This window comes from Copadichromis virginalis, linkage group LG3 (assembly GCF_057382275.1).
Source record: "Copadichromis virginalis isolate Kocher_CV1m ecotype Utaka linkage group LG3, C_Virginalis_male_GT1.1, whole genome shotgun sequence".
Classification (NCBI taxonomy): domain Eukaryota; kingdom Metazoa; phylum Chordata; class Actinopteri; order Cichliformes; family Cichlidae; genus Copadichromis; species Copadichromis virginalis.
In genome coordinates, this window is record NC_140620.1 from 16245405 (window position 1) to 16262600 (window position 17196).

General features: G+C 40.6%; 3 protein-coding genes across 4 annotated transcripts in view; 2 read left to right on the top strand and 1 right to left on the bottom strand.

The window, feature by feature from the left end:
• Window positions 1-17196, bottom strand: part of LOC146713048 (programmed cell death 1 ligand 1-like) — a 178376-nt gene that overhangs the window by 110926 nt on the left and 50254 nt on the right. The window lies entirely within an intron of this gene.
• On the top strand, window positions 4063-7388 carry LOC146713052 (Fc receptor-like protein 5). The gene is made up of 6 exons (XM_085452361.1): window positions 4063-4321; window positions 5636-5727; window positions 5832-6092; window positions 6172-6417; window positions 6504-6626; window positions 7209-7388. Exons 1-5 carry the CDS (start codon window positions 4281-4283, stop codon window positions 6599-6601), a joined length of 738 nt encoding a protein of 245 aa, XP_085308487.1. The 5' UTR covers window positions 4063-4280; the 3' UTR covers window positions 6602-6626; window positions 7209-7388.
• Window positions 14441-16242, top strand: LOC146713053 (Fc receptor-like protein 5). Its single transcript, XM_085452381.1, has 5 exons — window positions 14441-14561; window positions 14666-14938; window positions 15018-15263; window positions 15350-15472; window positions 16062-16242. Exons 1-4 carry the CDS (start codon window positions 14513-14515, stop codon window positions 15445-15447), a joined length of 666 nt encoding a protein of 221 aa, XP_085308507.1. The 5' UTR covers window positions 14441-14512; the 3' UTR covers window positions 15448-15472; window positions 16062-16242.

Genomic DNA, 17196 nt, shown 5'->3' on the forward strand with positions numbered 1-17196 from the left:
ACTATTAACTCTTGCAGCACCGGGTGTTCGTAATTTTGGTTCAAGTGAATTGATAAACTTTTTGAAGGCAATTGACTCACACAGTTGTGTAGATATCCCTGTCCTGTTGTCTCGTGATGCATCACGCTGCCTTGCCCGGGGTTAGCTTCTGTTTTCTGGGGATGAGGGTTGAGTGTGCTCCCTTCTCAAGTTAAGCTAGGTTAGCCTTCTTGTGTGAGCTTTTCAAGTGCACTTTAAGGTTTGTGGGATTTTTTTCCCTTTAGAAATGTCCCTCATAATTCGTCTCTTTCCACTACAAGACACTTGCTTTATCCAAAACACAGTCATATTCAAAGTAATCCCAAATTGGACTCTGGCGCTTTCTCCAGACTTTTCCTGACATGATTCTGCGCGTGGACGGAGCAGCAACACAGACGACTCGACTAACGTACTGCCACCTGCTGGCATAATGAGACACGGCAAGAAAAAAATCTGGAAACTAAACTTCATTTTCACCCTTGACTATTGTATGACACACACACATTTACGAAAACTAAACACATTTTTGCTATAAATTCAGTTAATTTTAGTTAGTTTTGTGAACACTCATTACAGTTTTAGTTAGTTTTCCTTTTTTTGTTTTTATTTTTATTTCCGTTAACGAAAATGTTTTTTCACTTCTAGTTTTCATTATTTCGTTAGTTTTCGTTAACGATAATAACCTTGGTAATTGGTGATTCTGTTCTCAGACATGTGAAGCTAGAGACACCGGCAACCATAGTCAATTGTCTTCCAGGGGCCAGAGCAGGCGACATTGAAGGAAAATTAAAACTGCTGGCTAAGGGTAAACGTAAATTCAGTAAAATCATAATTCACGTCGGCAGTAATGACACCCGGTTACGCCAATCGGAGGTCACTAAAATCAATATTGAATCGGTGTAACTTTGCCAAAACAATGTCGGACTCTGTAGTTTTCTCTGGTCCCCTCCCCAATCAGACCAGGAGAGACATGTTTAGCCGCATGTTCTCCTTAAATACAGATGGTCACTGTAGTGACCATCTGTATTTGAAATGAAGCGAATACAAATGAAGAGAGAACCTTAATTTCTTAAGGTTCTCTCTTTCTCTTATATTTAATATAACCAAACTACGGACGGAGAGGCGACTGTTTTTATGCGTTGTCGTTAGCAACAATGACGGTAAAACCATCACGTGTCCGCTTGTTTATTATCCACATAAGCCTTTCATAATAAAGCTCAAGATCCTGTTGAGACTTTTCAAAATAAACTGAATTACGTGAAAGAGTATGCAGATTGTTTATGGATGAGAAGCAAAAAAAAGCTGCCAGGTGCTAAAAAATAAACCTTAGACTCAAATGTTAGAACAGGCTTTTCCCCGCAGCACGCCGTGTAATAAATACTCACAAAGAAAACGGCGGCCGTTACAACTAATGTCTAAAAATGTGTAGTTTCATGCATCAGTTAAAACACTGGACTCCAGGTACGCGACGCCAAGCTGGAAACACTTCCCGCAAGTCGAGCTGCCCGAGATTCACAGAATTTACAGAAAATGTTAAATTTTGTGATTTATATCGTTATCGGGACGATACATGTCTTATATCGGGATATGAGATTTTGGTCATATCGCACAGCCCTACCCCCGAGTCATTCTAACTACCAGAAATCTCGAAGCACAGGCCGAGGGGGCGGTGAGGCAGCAATTTTTCACACCAGCCTATTAATTAATGAAAGACCCAGACAGACTTTTAATTCATTTGAAAGCCTGATGCTTAGCCTCGTCCACCCCAGCTGTGAAACTCAGAAACCAGTCTTACTTGTTATCATCTATCGTCCACCTGGGCCTTACACAGAGTTTCTGTCTGATTTCTCAGACTTTATACCTAATTTAGTTCTGAGCTCAGATAAAATTATTATTGTGGGTGATTTTAACATCCATGTAGATGCTAAAAGTGACAGCCTCAACATGGCATTTAGTCTGTTATTAGACTCAATTGGTTTCTCTCAAAATGTAAAAGAACCCACCCACCACTTTAATCACACTCTAGATCTTGTTTTAACATATGGCATAGAAACTGAACATGTAACAGTGTTTCCTGAAAACCCTCTCCTGTCTGATCATTTCCTGATAACATTTACATTTACAATAATTGATTACACAGCAGTGGAGAGTAGACTTTATCACAGTAGATGTCTTTCTGAAAGCGCTGTAACTAAGCTTAAGAATATAATCCACCCACTGTTATCATCTTCAATGCCCTGTACCAACACAGAGCAGAGCAGCTGCCTGAACGCTACCCCAACAGAGATCGATTATCTTGTTAATAATTTCACCTTCTCACTAGATTTGGCGCTATATAAATTAAATTGAATTGAATTGAATTAATTGTTTCTGAATTGACTCTATAACAATGGATTTAAAATTGTAGTTAATTTGGGCACATTTTCAATGAAATTATTAATTTGGGACAGTTTTCCTGCTACCAGATGACAGTCAGCTCAGACTGAGGAGTGCACTCATTAAACATCCCAAACTTCACAGAGAGCTGAACATCATCTATAGTGAAGGTTTGAACTGTTAATGTGATTCAATATTCCTGAAACAACTTCATGTTCATTTCAGCCGTCAGTGGAAAGTTTCCTGACAGTTGTGATTGGATCTTTCACTGCGAACACAAACTGTCCTCATGGTCAAATGTCTGATCGTGTGGCGCCAGTCTGCACTTTGAAAGGTCGTCTGGGTACAGGGTTTTTTGTCAAAGATCTGCTGGTCAGTGATCTGTTTTTTTTCACCTCCTAGGACCTGGCGTCCACATATGTGGACATCCCATGTTGGGTTATTTAGACCAAAATACTCAATTTTGCTCAGGTTTCAGTAATGTAAATGTTCACATTTGCTTTATTATTATTATTATTATTATTCACCACCAAAAACATTAAGAGGATGAGATAGATAAATGTTTGATATCCGAGTTCAACCCTTCCACCTCCCTCCCTCTGAAAACAAACAAACCTGTTACCACAGCGTCATGTTCCAATTTAATCTCATGAGGTTTGAAACTGAAGTCTTCTGCTCTTTTTGGAAAATATCACCGTCCTTTGGACATTTCTAAAAATCTAAGTGTGCATGAAGCAGAAATGTCTGCTGTAACTTCTGTGTCTCTCTGCTGGACGTCACTGTCTCTCTGCTTCCTGTTTGTCTCTGCAGGTGAGACTGAGCTTGTTTTTAATCAAACAGGATTCTCTGAATGACAAAGTAAAATGAAATTACTCAGACGTGTGTTCATGTCCATGATGACAGTGAGTCTGTACGTGATGTGATTTTCCTGTTCTCAGCACAGATGAAGAGCTCAAGCTGAATTAGAACTCAACTAAATCTTTTATATTTAAATGGCCTGCATTTGTATAGCGCTTTACTAGTCCCTAAGGACCCCAAAGCGCTTTACACTACATTCAGTCATTCACCCATTGGCGATGCAAGCTACGTTGTAGCCACAGCTGCCCTGGGGCGCACTGACAGAGGCGAGGCTGCCAGACACTGGCGCCACCGGGCCCTCTGACCACCACCAGTAGGCAAACATGGGGTTAGTATCTTGCCCAAGGATATTTGGCATGCAGCCAGGAGGCAGCCTGGGATCGAACCACCAACCTTCTGATTAGTGGCTGACCTGCTCTGCCACCTGAGCTACAGCCACCATAGTTTAAATCATAGTTAAACACATTCATCTGTACGGACGAGGCAGCAAGAGTAAAGCAAAAAGATAGTTTAATATTTGTTCATAGCATGATTGATGCATGCTTATTCATTCCTAATACACACTTCCTTTACAGCAGGATCAAACTAAACTACACACTAAAAAAATATTTATGTTGATTATTTCTAAGAAGATAAGGTGGTTTCTTTAAAAAGCTTCATTAGATCGCATTCTTACATTTGTTAATTTAAATGTATGTGGTCTGTCTGTAGCTCCTGACTGTGAAGTCATCAGTTGTACTTTGACCTTTAACCTCTCTGCTCTGTGTTGTTTCCTCTTTCAGACCAGAAACACATCACAGCTGAGTCTGGACAGAACGTCACTCTGACATGTCGAGCTCCACAAGGCAAACCCATCAGAGCTGTGAAGTGGAGCAGAGCTGACCTGGGAGATAAATATGTGCTTTTGTACAATGATGAGCGATTTGAAATAGATGAGCAGCATCCATCTTTTAAGAACCGGGTGGATCTGCAGGACAGACAGATGAAGGATGGAGACGTGTCTTTGATTCTGAAGGATGTGACGATTAATGACACTGGAACATACGACTGTCGTCTCATCCAGAAAGGGGTGGGTTTTTATAATCGATTTATCCATTAAAATCGATTCTGGCTTGGATAACGTAAAATCGATTCATTAAAATCCTGAATCGACTTTTTAATATAAATGTATTTTGCCCGAAATGCCAGAATCTCTGGTGAAATCTCACAAAATTTCAACAACCACCAAACAGCTAAGACAGTAAATGAGAGCAGGAACACGGATTCTGCACAAAGACGTAAACACACAGCGTAGACCGCAGATCAAGAGAGAGGAGACACTTCTCTTCTTTTAAATAAAAGTAGAACTGAGTCCAGGCAGCTCAGACTGACACCACATGATTGTGTTTACAGAAAATATTTTATCGTGAGTGTCATGAAGCTTTTCCACTTACAGCTGAGATGAACATGAAGGTTATACGTGGAATATTTCAATAAGAAGGAAGGAACAAACAGTTTCAGTCCTGGCTGTGTGAATGCATGATGCTCAGCTGTCTGTGAAGTCTAGATGCACTTCTGTGTGCAGGCTCAGCGTTTCAGAGACACAAAGATTTTTAGAGCAATGACAGCACAGTTCACACTGAGCTGGGTTTCATCTGACAGCAGGGAACCTGACCCACATTTCACCTCACATAGATCAAATTAAAGTCCTCTCATGTTGTGTTAACACAGAAAACATGAGCGTTACCCATAAAACCTGTTTAACATCAGATGTCAGATTTCATAGAGAGGCTTGGCTTTTCTCAAACTTTAGCTCACATGCTCTGAATTAATTAATTAATTTATTGGTTTTAGAAGATGCAAGCGTGATAAAGGTTTCAGGGGGAGTCACCAAACCCCAACAAAGGACAGAAAATATGAGTTAAATTTTCAGCTGGAGACACGAAGCATGAAGACGCAGCTCTGTGGTTTCAGGTCGGAGCGTCTTCCTCCTCAGCAGAAAGTTGGTGGATGTTTATAATCTGTGGTTTTATGTAGAAGCTGCTGCTGCTGAGCTTGTTGGTGCTTCTTTGATGGAGCTTTCACAGCATTTACTCAGACTGATGAGGACGGTTTCTGATGTGTGCTCAGGGTTTCTGTACTATGGTTGTTAAATTGTGCATGTAAAAACCTTACTGTTGCTGACATCACCACCACTCACATTACATCACATCCCGTCAACCTGTTTTCACCTCCTGCTGCACTGAAAAAAAGCAGGATCCTGTTATTGACTTAGCAGCAGACCTCAGGCCTGTGTTTGAGTTCACTGGGTTAAAGAGGTGTTCCTATTGAAGTGGCACCTCCCACACACCTTTGGCTGTCACAGTAAAGACAAATCCAGATTTTGTCTACATTGATTTTACAGAGCCAGCAGCAGCAGATCAGCTGTCAGAGCTCCTGTTCCAGAAATGTGGCTTTTCTGCTTTCTCCTCTGCTCCCTGGGCGCTTCTTTACAAGGTGATTTTAGAATAAATGCAACTAAGAAACAGAACACAAAACAGTATCAAACAAATGAGTTGTTCACTTTTCCGTGTGGATCATTTTCATTTTAACCCTCACAGCTCGTCTGACTGTGAGTCCCAGCAGCTCTCAGTTCTTTGAAGGAGACTTTGTGTCTCTGAGCTGTGAGGAGGACGACAGCTCTGCTGGATGGACTCTGAGGAGAAACACAAGCAAACAACAGAGGACTCAGTGTGGAGATGGGTGGGGAAGATGGTCTGGTTCTTCATGTGACATCACTGTGTTCCCATGGGACAGTGGAGTTTACTGGTGTGAGTCCAGAGAGGGTCCCATCAGTAACATGGTTAACCTGACAGTCACTGGTAAGCTGAGTGTGTGGAGTTAGTGTTGATGAAGCTGTGTGTAAATGGATGAAATGCTGTAGTTTGTCTCTGTGTTGAGGTGGATCAGTGATCCTGCAGAGTCCTGTCCTCCCTGTGATGGAGGGAGATGACGTCACTCTGCTCTGTAAAACAAAGACCACTCCCTCCAACCTCCCAGCTGCTTTCTATAAAGATGGCTCCCTCATCAGGAAGCAGCCTACAGGTCACATGACCATCCAGCATGTTTCCAGGTCTGATGAAGGCCTCTACAAGTGTGACATCAGCGGTCATGGAGAGTCTCCATCCAGCTGGATCACTGTCACAGGTGACACACTCACCTGTCTGTGTTTCTGCAGCTTTCAACATTCACAATGTGACGACAACTTAATGACTGTGTTTGCTTTATTTTAGGGGAACACACCACCACACCTCCACCTACATCCACGCCTCCACCTCCATCCACCTCTAACCCTGCATCTACCCCTGATCCAGCTGCAGTGAGAACATAAGACATCTGAGAAAACAGACCCAGAGGTACAGCTGATTTTCATTTAGTAAAAAGAAGATAAATCTGTTTCCTAAAACTGTTCCTTTAAATTGATCAGGAAGAGTATCAGCAACATGAGCAGGGGGCCTAGTCTGCTGTGTTTGGATGGGCAGCTAAAAATAAAAGTGGGGACATTATATAAAACACAGAACCTCACAGCCCATTGTTCATTCAGTGGTGCTATTTTCAGTCATCATGCATGTACTGGGCAACCTGCAGTCAGCTGAGACTGAAGAAGTCACTTGGATGAGTGACGAAACATTTCTCCCATTGAAAACGTCCAGATGAACAGAATCAACTTTTTGGGACTTCCTGCTGGGTGTCTTTCACATTAAAAGCATATACATGAGAGTTTGGTTGCCAAACGTTTATTGTGAAAATTCTGGAGGAAGATCTGAGTTATATTCTTTGACATTGTCCAGTGAAGTGTGTTTTGAAATAAAGGCCATTGTTTATTTGTTCAAACCCTCTGATAATGATAATTCTAAATATGTTTGTAGTTTCTGAGGGACAGTTTTGGTTGTGTGCACAGCTGCTTATTTTTCTCTTTGGTGTTTGTTTGTTTACAGTTTCTGCCGCCACAGATCTGAGACGTGAGCCACCAGACCAACAACTGCAACCAAGCTTCTGGTCTTTCTTTGTGTTTCTTTTAAAAGGTTCTGCTGATAAAACAAACTAACAAATAGATTTAAAATGTAAAAAATGTAAACCAAAAAAGATATAATAAATCAATATTTTCTTTGTCTTTACATTTTTTGTCACAGTTGTCTGTATTTTAAATGTTCTTTGTCTGAGGAGACGTTTGTAAGGTCTCACTCAGTACTTTAAGATGAAAGCAGAGAGCTGAGAGCTCGTTGTGTCTGACAAACTTCAGCAGAATAAAAGTGTGAGTCAGTGTGAGTTACATCTCGTTGCTGCTCAGCAGAAACTCCAGAGTCTGAAAACTGTGAAGCATTTAAAGTCTGCTCCCATCTATTGATGACACTGGTGCATTACATGGTGAATATGCCTAAAAGGATCAGTTCATTATAAAATTAGCAATAACTCATTTATTATTGATTATTATAACAATGGGCTGTGCAAATAATTGAGACTTCTTTAACCATTTTATGACCTTTCAAATGTGAGTAAGAACACAAAGTGCTGGCCTTTAGTCTGCAATCATGTTTTCTCTGCGAAACCAAACTACAAGCAAACAAACAAACAGTCTTCATCTACAGGAGCAAAATCAGTGTGAAGTTTATATTGTTTATATTATATTTATATTACTTATATGTGCTTAGAGCTTTATAATCGATTGCATACTGATAGAGATCTGATCCTTAGCAGTCTGCAAAGACTCTGTGTGCCTTCCAGCGTGCTCTGGCATGCACACACATCTTAAGGTCACGAGAGAGGTCATACCTTCTCTTACTGATTTATACTATAGGAGGACACCTACTCTGTATCTGTTTTAGTATAAGGCCCTCTTGTTTAGATGGGGAGTCGTTCACAGAGTCACATCTTCAATTCAGTTTTATTTATATAGTGCCAAATCACAACAACAGTCGCTTTAAGGTGCTTTCTATTGAAAGGTGGACCCTACAATAATACACTGAGTTTCACAGAGCCTCTATTTGACTTCAGTGAACCAGTGAAAATGCTCTTTTAGTGCACATGTGCAGAATGAGCACTCAGACACTGTCTGTGGAGTATAATCAAGCCTTTACCACTGACCATTCATGTGTTTGACTGAATTTTCTTAAAAAGTAAGGCAAGGCAAGTTTATTTGTATAGCACAATTCAACAACAAGGTGATTCAAAGTGCTTTACAGAGACATTAGAAACAAGAACAAATAAAAAGCATGATTTAAAATTGATTAAAACAAGCAAATAAACTAACTAACTAATTAACAAACAAACAAACAAACAAACAAACAAACAAACAAACAAAACAGTATATAAAATCAAAACAGATAAAATCAGAACAGTAGATAAAATCAGTAGTTAAATGTAAGTTTTGAAATTTAAGCTTAAAAGTGTGGATTTGGTGCTTTATTCAAATGCAGCTGAGAATAGGTGAGTCTTCAACCTGGATTTAAATAAACTGAGTGTTTCAGCTGATCTGAGGCTTTCTGGGAGTTTGTTCCAGATATAAGGAGCATAAAAGCTGAATGCAGCTTCTCCGTGTCTGGTTCTGACTCTGGGAACTGATAAAAGACCGGATCCAGATGACCTGAGGGATCTGGAAGGTTCATACTGGGTCAGGAGGTAATTGATGTATTTTGGTCCTAAACCATTCAGAGCTTTATAGACCAGCATCAGAACTTTAAAGTCTATCCTCTGACGGACAGGCAGCCAGTGTAAAGACCTCAGAGCTGGACTGATGTGGTCCACTTTTTTGGTCTTAGTGAGGACTCGAGCAGCACAGTTCTGAATGAGCTGTAGTTGTCTGACTGATTTTTTTAGGTAGACCTGTAAAGATGCTGTTACAGTAATCAAGCCTACTAAAGATGAATGCATGGACTAGTTTTTCCAGGTCCTGTTGAGACATCAGATCTTTTATCCTTGATATATTCTTGAGGCGCTTTCTCCAGACTTTTCCTGACATGATTCTGCGGGTGGACGGAGCAGCAACACAGACGACTCGACTAACGTACTGCCACCTGCTGGCATAATGAGACAGCAAGAAAAAATCTGGAAACTAAACTTCATTTTCACCCTTGACTATTGTATGACACGCACATCAATGAAAACTAAACACATTTTTGCTATAAATTCAGTTAATTTTGGTTAGTTTTGTGAACACTCGTTTCAGTTTTAGTTAGTTTTCCTTTTTTTGTTTTTTTATTTTATTTCCGTTAACGAAAATGTTTTTTCACTTCTATTTTTCGTTATTTCGTTAGTTTTCGTTAACGATAATAACCTTGGTAATTGGTGATTCTGTTCTCAGACATGTGAAGCTAGAGACACCGGCAACCATAGTCAATTGTCTTCCAGGGGCTAGAGCAGGCGACATTGAAGGAAAATTAAAAATGCTGGCTAAGGGTAAATGTAAATTCAGTAAAATCATAATTCACGTCGGCAGTAATGACACCCGGTTACGCCAATCGGAGGTCACTAAAATCAATATTGAATCGGTGTAACTTTGCCAAAACAATGTCGGACTCTCTAGTTTTCTCTGGTCCCCTCCCCAATCAGACCAGGAGAGACATGTTTAGCCCCATGTTGTCCTCAAATACAGATGGTCACTGTAGTAACCATCTGTATTTGAAATGAAGAGAATACAAATGAAGAGAGAACCTTAATTTCTTAAGGTTCTCTCTTTCTCTTATATTTTATATAACCAAACTACGGACGGAGAGGCGACTGTTTCTATGCGTTGTCGTTAGCAACAATGACGGTAAAACCATCACGTGTCCGCTTGTTTATTTTCCACATAAGCCTTTCATAATAAAGCTCAAGATCCTGTTGAGACTTTTCAAAATAAACTGAATTACGTGAAAGAGTATGCAGATTGTTTATGGATGAGAAGCAAAAAAAAGCTGCCAGGTGCTAAAAAATAAACCTTAGACTCAAATGTTAGAACAGGCTTTTCCCCGCAGCACGCCGTGTAATAAATACTCACAAAGAAAACGGCGGCCGTTACAACTAATGTCTAAAAATGTGTAGTTTCATGCATCAGTTAAAACACTGGACTCCAGGTACGCGACGCCAAGCTGGAAACACTTCCCGCAAGTCGAGCTGCCCGAGATTCACAGAATTTACAGAAAATGTTAAATTTTGTGATTTATATCGTTATCGGGACGATACATGTCTTATATCGGGATATGAGATTTTGGTCATATCGCACAGCCCTACCCCCGAGTCATTCTAACTACCAGAAATCTCGAAGCACAGGCCGAGGGGGCGGTGAGGCAGCAATTTTTCACACCAGCTTATTAATTAATGAAAGACCAAGACAGACTTTTAATTCATTTGAAAGCCTGATGCTTAGCCTCGTCCACCCCAGCTGTGAAACTCAGAAACCAGTCTTACTTGTTATCATCTATCGTCCACCTGGGCCTTACACAGAGTTTCTGTCTGATTTCTCAGACTTTATACCTAATTTAGTTCTGAGCTCAGATAAAATTATTATTGTGGGTGATTTTAACATCCATGTAGATGCTAAAAGTGACAGCCTCAACATGGCATTTAGTCTGTTATTAGACTCAATTGGTTTCTCTCAAAATGTAAAAGAACCCACCCACCACTTTAATCACACTCTAGATCTTGTTTTAACATATGGCATAGAAACTGAACATTTAACAGTGTTTCCTGAAAACCCTCTCCTGTCTGATCATTTCCTGATAACATTTACATTTACAATAATTGATTACACAGCAGTGGAGAGTAGACTTTATCACAGTAGATGTCTTTCTGAAAGCGCTGTAACTAAGCTTAAGAATATAATCCACCCACTGTTATCATCTTCAATGCCCTGTACCAACACAGAGCAGAGCAGCTGCCTGAACGCTACCCCAACAGAGATCGATTATCTTGTTAATAATTTCACCTTCTCACTAGATTTGGCGCTATATAAATTAAATTAAATTGAATTGAATTAATTGTTTCTGAATTGACTCTATAACAATGGATTTAAAATTGTAGTTAATTTGGGCACATTTTCAATGAAATTATTAATTTGGGACAGTTTTCCTGCTACCAGATGACAGTCAGCTCAGACTGAGGAGTGCACTCATTAAACATCCCAAACTTCACAGAGAGCTGAACATCATCTATAGTGAAGGTTTGAACTGTTAATGTGATTCAATATTCCTGAAACAACTTCATGTTCATTTCAGCCGTCAGTGGAAAGTTTCCTGACAGTTGTGATTGGATCTTTCACTGCGAACACAAACTGTCCTCATGGTCAAATGTCTGATCGTGTGGCGCCAGTCTGCACTTTGAAAGGTCGTCTGGGTACAGGGTTTTTTGTCAAAGATCTGCTGGTCAGTGATCTGTTTTTTTTAACCTCCTAGGACCTGGCGTCCACATATGTGGACATCCCATATTGGGTTATTTAGACCAAAATACTCAATTTTGCTCAGGTTTCAGTAATGTAAATGTTCACATTTGCTTTATCATTATTATTATTATTATTCACCACCAAAAACATTAAGAGGATGAGATAGATAAATGTTTGATATCCGAGTTCAACCCTTCCACCTCCCTCCCTCTGAAAACAAACAAACCTGTTACCACAGCGTCATGTTCCAATTTAATCTCATGAGGTTTGAAACTGAAGTCTTCTGCTCTTTTTGGAAAATATCACCGTCCTTTGGACATTTCTAAAAATCTAAGTGTGCATGAAGCAGAAATGTCTGCTGTAACTTCTGTGTCTCTCTGCTGGACGTCACTGTCTCTCTGCTTCCTGTTTGTCTCTGCAGGTGAGACTGAGCTTGTTTTTAATCAAACAGGATTCTCTGAATGACAAAGTAAAATGAAATTACTCAGACGTGTGTTCATGTCCATGATGACAGTGAGTCTGTACGTGATGTGATTTTCCTGTTCTCAGCACAGATGAAGAGCTCAAGCTGAATTAGAACTCAACTAAATCTTTTATATTTAAATGGCCTGCATTTGTATAGCGCTTTACTAGTCCCTAAGGACCCCAAAGCGCTTTACACTACATTCAGTCATTCACCCATTGGCGATGCAAGCTACGTTGTAGCCACAGCTGCCCTGGGGCGCACTGACAGAGGCGAGGCTGCCGGACACAGGCGCCACCGGGCCCTCTGACCACCACCAGTAGGCAAACATGGGGTTAGTATCTTGCCCAAGGATATTTGGCATGCAGCCAGGAGGCAGCCTGGGATCGAACCACCAACCTTCTGATTAGTGGCTGACCTGCTCTGCCACCTGAGCTACAGCCACCATAGTTTAAATCATAGTTAAACACATTCATCTGTATGGACGAGGCAGCAAGAGTAAAGCAAAAAGATAGTTTAATATTTGTTCATAGCATGATTGATGCATGCTTATTCATTCCTAATACACACTTCCTTTACAGCAGGATCAAACTAAACTACACACTAAAAAAATATTTATGTTGATTATTTCTAAGAAGATAAGGTGGTTTCTTTAAAAAGCTTCATTAGATCGCATTCTTACATTTGTTAATTTAAATGTATGTGGTCTGTCTGTAGCTCCTGACTGTGAAGTCATCAGTTGTACTTTGACCTTTAACCTCTCTGCTCTGTGTTGTTTCCTCTTTCAGACCAGAAACACATCACAGCTGAGTCTGGACAGGACGTCACTCTGACATGTCGAGCTCCACAAGGCAAACCCATCAGAGCTGTGAAGTGGAGCAGAGCTGACCTGGGAGATAAATATGTGCTTTTGTACAATGATGAGCGATTTGAAATAGATGAGCAGCATCCATCTTTTAAGAACAGGGTGGATCTGCAGGACAGACAGATGAAGGATGGAGACGTGTCTTTGATTCTGAAGGATGTGACGATTAATGACACTGGAACATACGACTGTCGTCTCATCCAGAAAGGGGTGGGTTTTTATAATCGATTTATCCATTAAAATCGATTCTGGCTTGGATAACGTAAAATCGATTCATTAAAATCCTGAATCGACTTTTTAATATAAATGTATTTTGCCCGAAATGCCAGAATCTCTGGTGAAATCTCACAAAATTTCAACAACCACCAAACAGCTAAGACAGTAAATGAGAGCAGGAACACGGATTCTGCACAAAGACGTAAACACACAGCGTAGACCGCAGATCAAGAGAGAGGAGACACTTCTCTTCTTTTAAATAAAAGTAGAACTGAGTCCAGGCAGCTCAGACTGACACCACATGATTGTGTTTACAGAAAATATTTTATCGTGAGTGTCATGAAGCTTTTCCACTTACAGCTGAGATGAACATGAAGGTTATACGTGGAATATTTCAATAAGAAGGAAGGAACAAACAGTTTCAGTCCTGGCTGTGTGAATGCATGATGCTCAGCTGTCTGTGAAGTCTAGATGCACTTCTGTGTGCAGGCTCAGCGTTTCAGAGACACAAAGATTTTTAGAGCAATGACAGCACAGTTCACACTGAGCTGGGTTTCATCTGACAGCAGGGAACCTGACCCACATTTCACCTCACATAGATCAAATTAAAGTCCTCTCATGTTGTGTTAACACAGAAAACATGAGCGTTACCCATAAAACCTGTTTAACATCAGATGTCAGATTCCATAGAGAGGCTTGGCTTTTCTCAAACTTTAGCTCACATGCTCTGAATTAATTAATTAATTTATTGGTTTTAGAAGATGCAAGCGTGATAAAGGTTTCAGGGGGAGTCACCAAACCCCAACAAAGGACAGAAAATATGAGTTAAATTTTCAGCTGGAGACACGAAGCATGAAGACCTGTGGTTTCAGGTCGGAGCGTCTTCCTCCTCAGCAGAAAGTTGGTGGATGTTTATAATCTGTGGTTTTATGTAGAAGCTGCTGCTGCTGAGCTTGTTGGTGCTTCTTTGATGGAGCTTTCACAGCATTTACTCAGACTGATGAGGACGGTTTCTGATGTGTGCTCAGGGTTTCTGTACTATGGTTGTTAAATTGTGCATGTAAAAACCTTACTGTTGCTGACATCACCACCACTCACATTACATCACATCCCGTCAACCTGTTTTCACCTCCTGCTGCACTGAAAAAAAGCAGGATGCTGTTATTGACTTAGCAGCAGACCTCAGGCCTGTGTTTGAGTTCACTGGGTTAAAGAGGTGTTCCTATTGAAGTGGCACCTCCCACACACCTTTGGCTGTCACAGTAAAGACAAATCCAGATTTTGTCTACATTGATTTTACAGAGCCAGCAGCAGATCAGCTGTCAGAGCTCCTGTTCCAGAAATGTGGCTTTTCTGCTTTCTCCTCTGCTCCCTGGGCGCTTCTTTACAAGGTGATTTTAGAATAAATGCAACTAAGAAACAGAACACAAAACAGTATCAAACAAATGAGTTGTTCACTTTTCCGTGTGGATCATTTTCATTTTAACCCTCACAGCTCGTCTGACTGTGAGTCCCAGCAGCTCTCAGTTCTTTAAAGGAGACTTTGTGTCTCTGAGCTGTGAGGAGGACGACAGCTCTGCTGGATGGACTCTGAGGAGAAACACAAGCAAAGGACAGAGGACTCAGTGTGGAGATGGGTGGGGAAAACCAGCTGGTTCAACTAATTCTTCCTGTAACATCAGTTACATTGACCGATGGGACAGTGGAGTTTACTGGTGTGAGTCCAGAGAGGGTCCCATCAGTAACATGGTTAACCTGACAGTCACTGGTAAGCTGAGTGTGTGGAGTTAGTGTTGATGAAGCTGTGTGTAAATGGATGAAATGCTGTAGTTTGTCTCTGTGTTGAGGTGGATCAGTGATCCTGCAGAGTCCTGTCCTCCCTGTGATGGAGGGAGATGACGTCACTCTGCTCTGTAAAACAAAGACCACTCCCTCCAACCTCCCAGCTGCTTTCTATAAAGATGGCTCCCTCATCAGGAAGCAGCCTACAGGTCACATGACCATCCAGCATGTTTCCAGGTCTGATGAAGGCCTCTACAAGTGTGACATCAGCGGTCATGGAGAGTCTCCATCCAGCTGGATCACTGTCACAGGTGACACACTCACCTGTCTGTGTTTCTGCAGCTTTCAACATTCACAATGTGACGACAACTTCATGACTGTGTTTGCTTTATTTTAGGGGAACACACCACCACACCTCCACCTACATCCACGCCTCCACCTCCATCCACCTCTAACCCTGCATCTACCCCTGATCCAGCTGCAGTGAGAACATAAGACATCTGAGAAAACAGACCCAGAGGTACAGCTGATTTTCATTTAGTAAAAAGAAGATAAATCTGTTTCCTAAAAGGTTGAACTGTTCCTTTAAATTGATCAGGAAGAGTATCAGCAACATGAGCAGGGGGCCTAGTCTGCTGTGTTTGGATGGGCAGCTAAAAATAAAAGTGGGGACATTATATAAAACACAGAACCTCACAGCCCATTGTTCATTCAGTGGTGCTATTTTCAGTCATCATGCATGTACTGGGCAACCTGCAGTCAGCTGAGACTGAAGAAGTCACTTGGATGAGTGACGAAACATTTCTCCCATTGAAAACGTCCAGATGAACAGAATCAACTTTTTGGGACTTCCTGCTGGGTGTCTTTCACATTAAAAGCATATACATGAGAGTTTGGTTGCCAAACGTTTATTGTGAAAATTCTGGAGGAAGATCTGAGTTATATTCTTTGACATTGTCCAGTGAAGTGTGTTTTGAAATAAAGGCCATTGTTTATTTGTTCAAACCCTCTGATAATGATAATTCTAAATATGTTTGTAGTTTCTGAGGGACAGTTTTGGTTGTGTGCACAGCTGCTTATTTTTCTCTTTGGTGTTTGTTTGTTTACAGTTTCTGCCGCCACAGATCTGAGACGTGAGCCACCAGACCAACAACTGCAACCAAGCTTCTGGTCTTTCTTTGTGTTTCTTTTAAAAGGTTCTGCTGATAAAACAAACTAACAAATACATTTAAAATGTAAAAAAATGTAAAACAAAAAAGATATAATAAATCAATATTTTCTTTGTCTTTACATTTTTTGTCACAGTTGTCTGTATTTTAAATGTTCTTTGTCTGAGGAGACGTTTGTAAGGTCTCACTCAGTACTTTAAGATGAAAGCAGAGAGCTGAGAGCTCTTTGTGTCTGACAAACTTCAGCAGAATGAAAGTGTGAGTCAGTGTGAGTTACATCTCGTTGCTGCTCAGCAGAAACTCCAGAGTCTGAAAACTGTGAAGCATTTAAAGTCTGCTCCCATCTATTGATGACACTGGTGCATTACATGGTGAATATGCCTAAAAGGATCAGTTCATTATAAAATTAGCAATAACTCATTTATTATTGATTATTATAACAATGGGCTGTGCAAATAATTGAGACTTCTTTAACCATTTTATGACCTTTCAAATGTGAGTAAGAACACAAAGTGCTGGCCTTTAGTCTGCAATCATGTTTTCTCTGCGAAACCAAACTACAAGCAAACAAACAAACAGTCTTCATCTACAGGAGCAAAATCAGTGTGAGGTTTATATTGTTTATATTATATTTATATTACTTATATGTGCTTAGAGCTTTATAATCGATTGCATACTGATAGAGATCTGATCCTTAGCAGTCTGCAAAGACTCTGTGTGCCTTCCAGCGTGCTCTGGCATGCACACACATCTTAAGGTCACGAGAGAGGTCATACCTTCTCTTACTGATTTATACTATAGGAGGACACCTACTCTGTATCTGTTTTAGTATAAGGCCCTCTTGTTTAGATGGGGAGTTGTTCACAGGGTCACATCTTCAATTCAGTTTTATTTATATAGTGCCAAATCACAACAACAGTCGCTTTAAGGTGCTTTCTATTGAAAGGTGGACCCTACAATAATACACTGAGTTTCACAGAGCCTCTATTTGACTTCAGTGAACCAGTGAAAATGCTCTTTTAGTGCACATGTGCAGAATGAGCACTCAGACACTGTCTGTGGAGTATAATCAAGC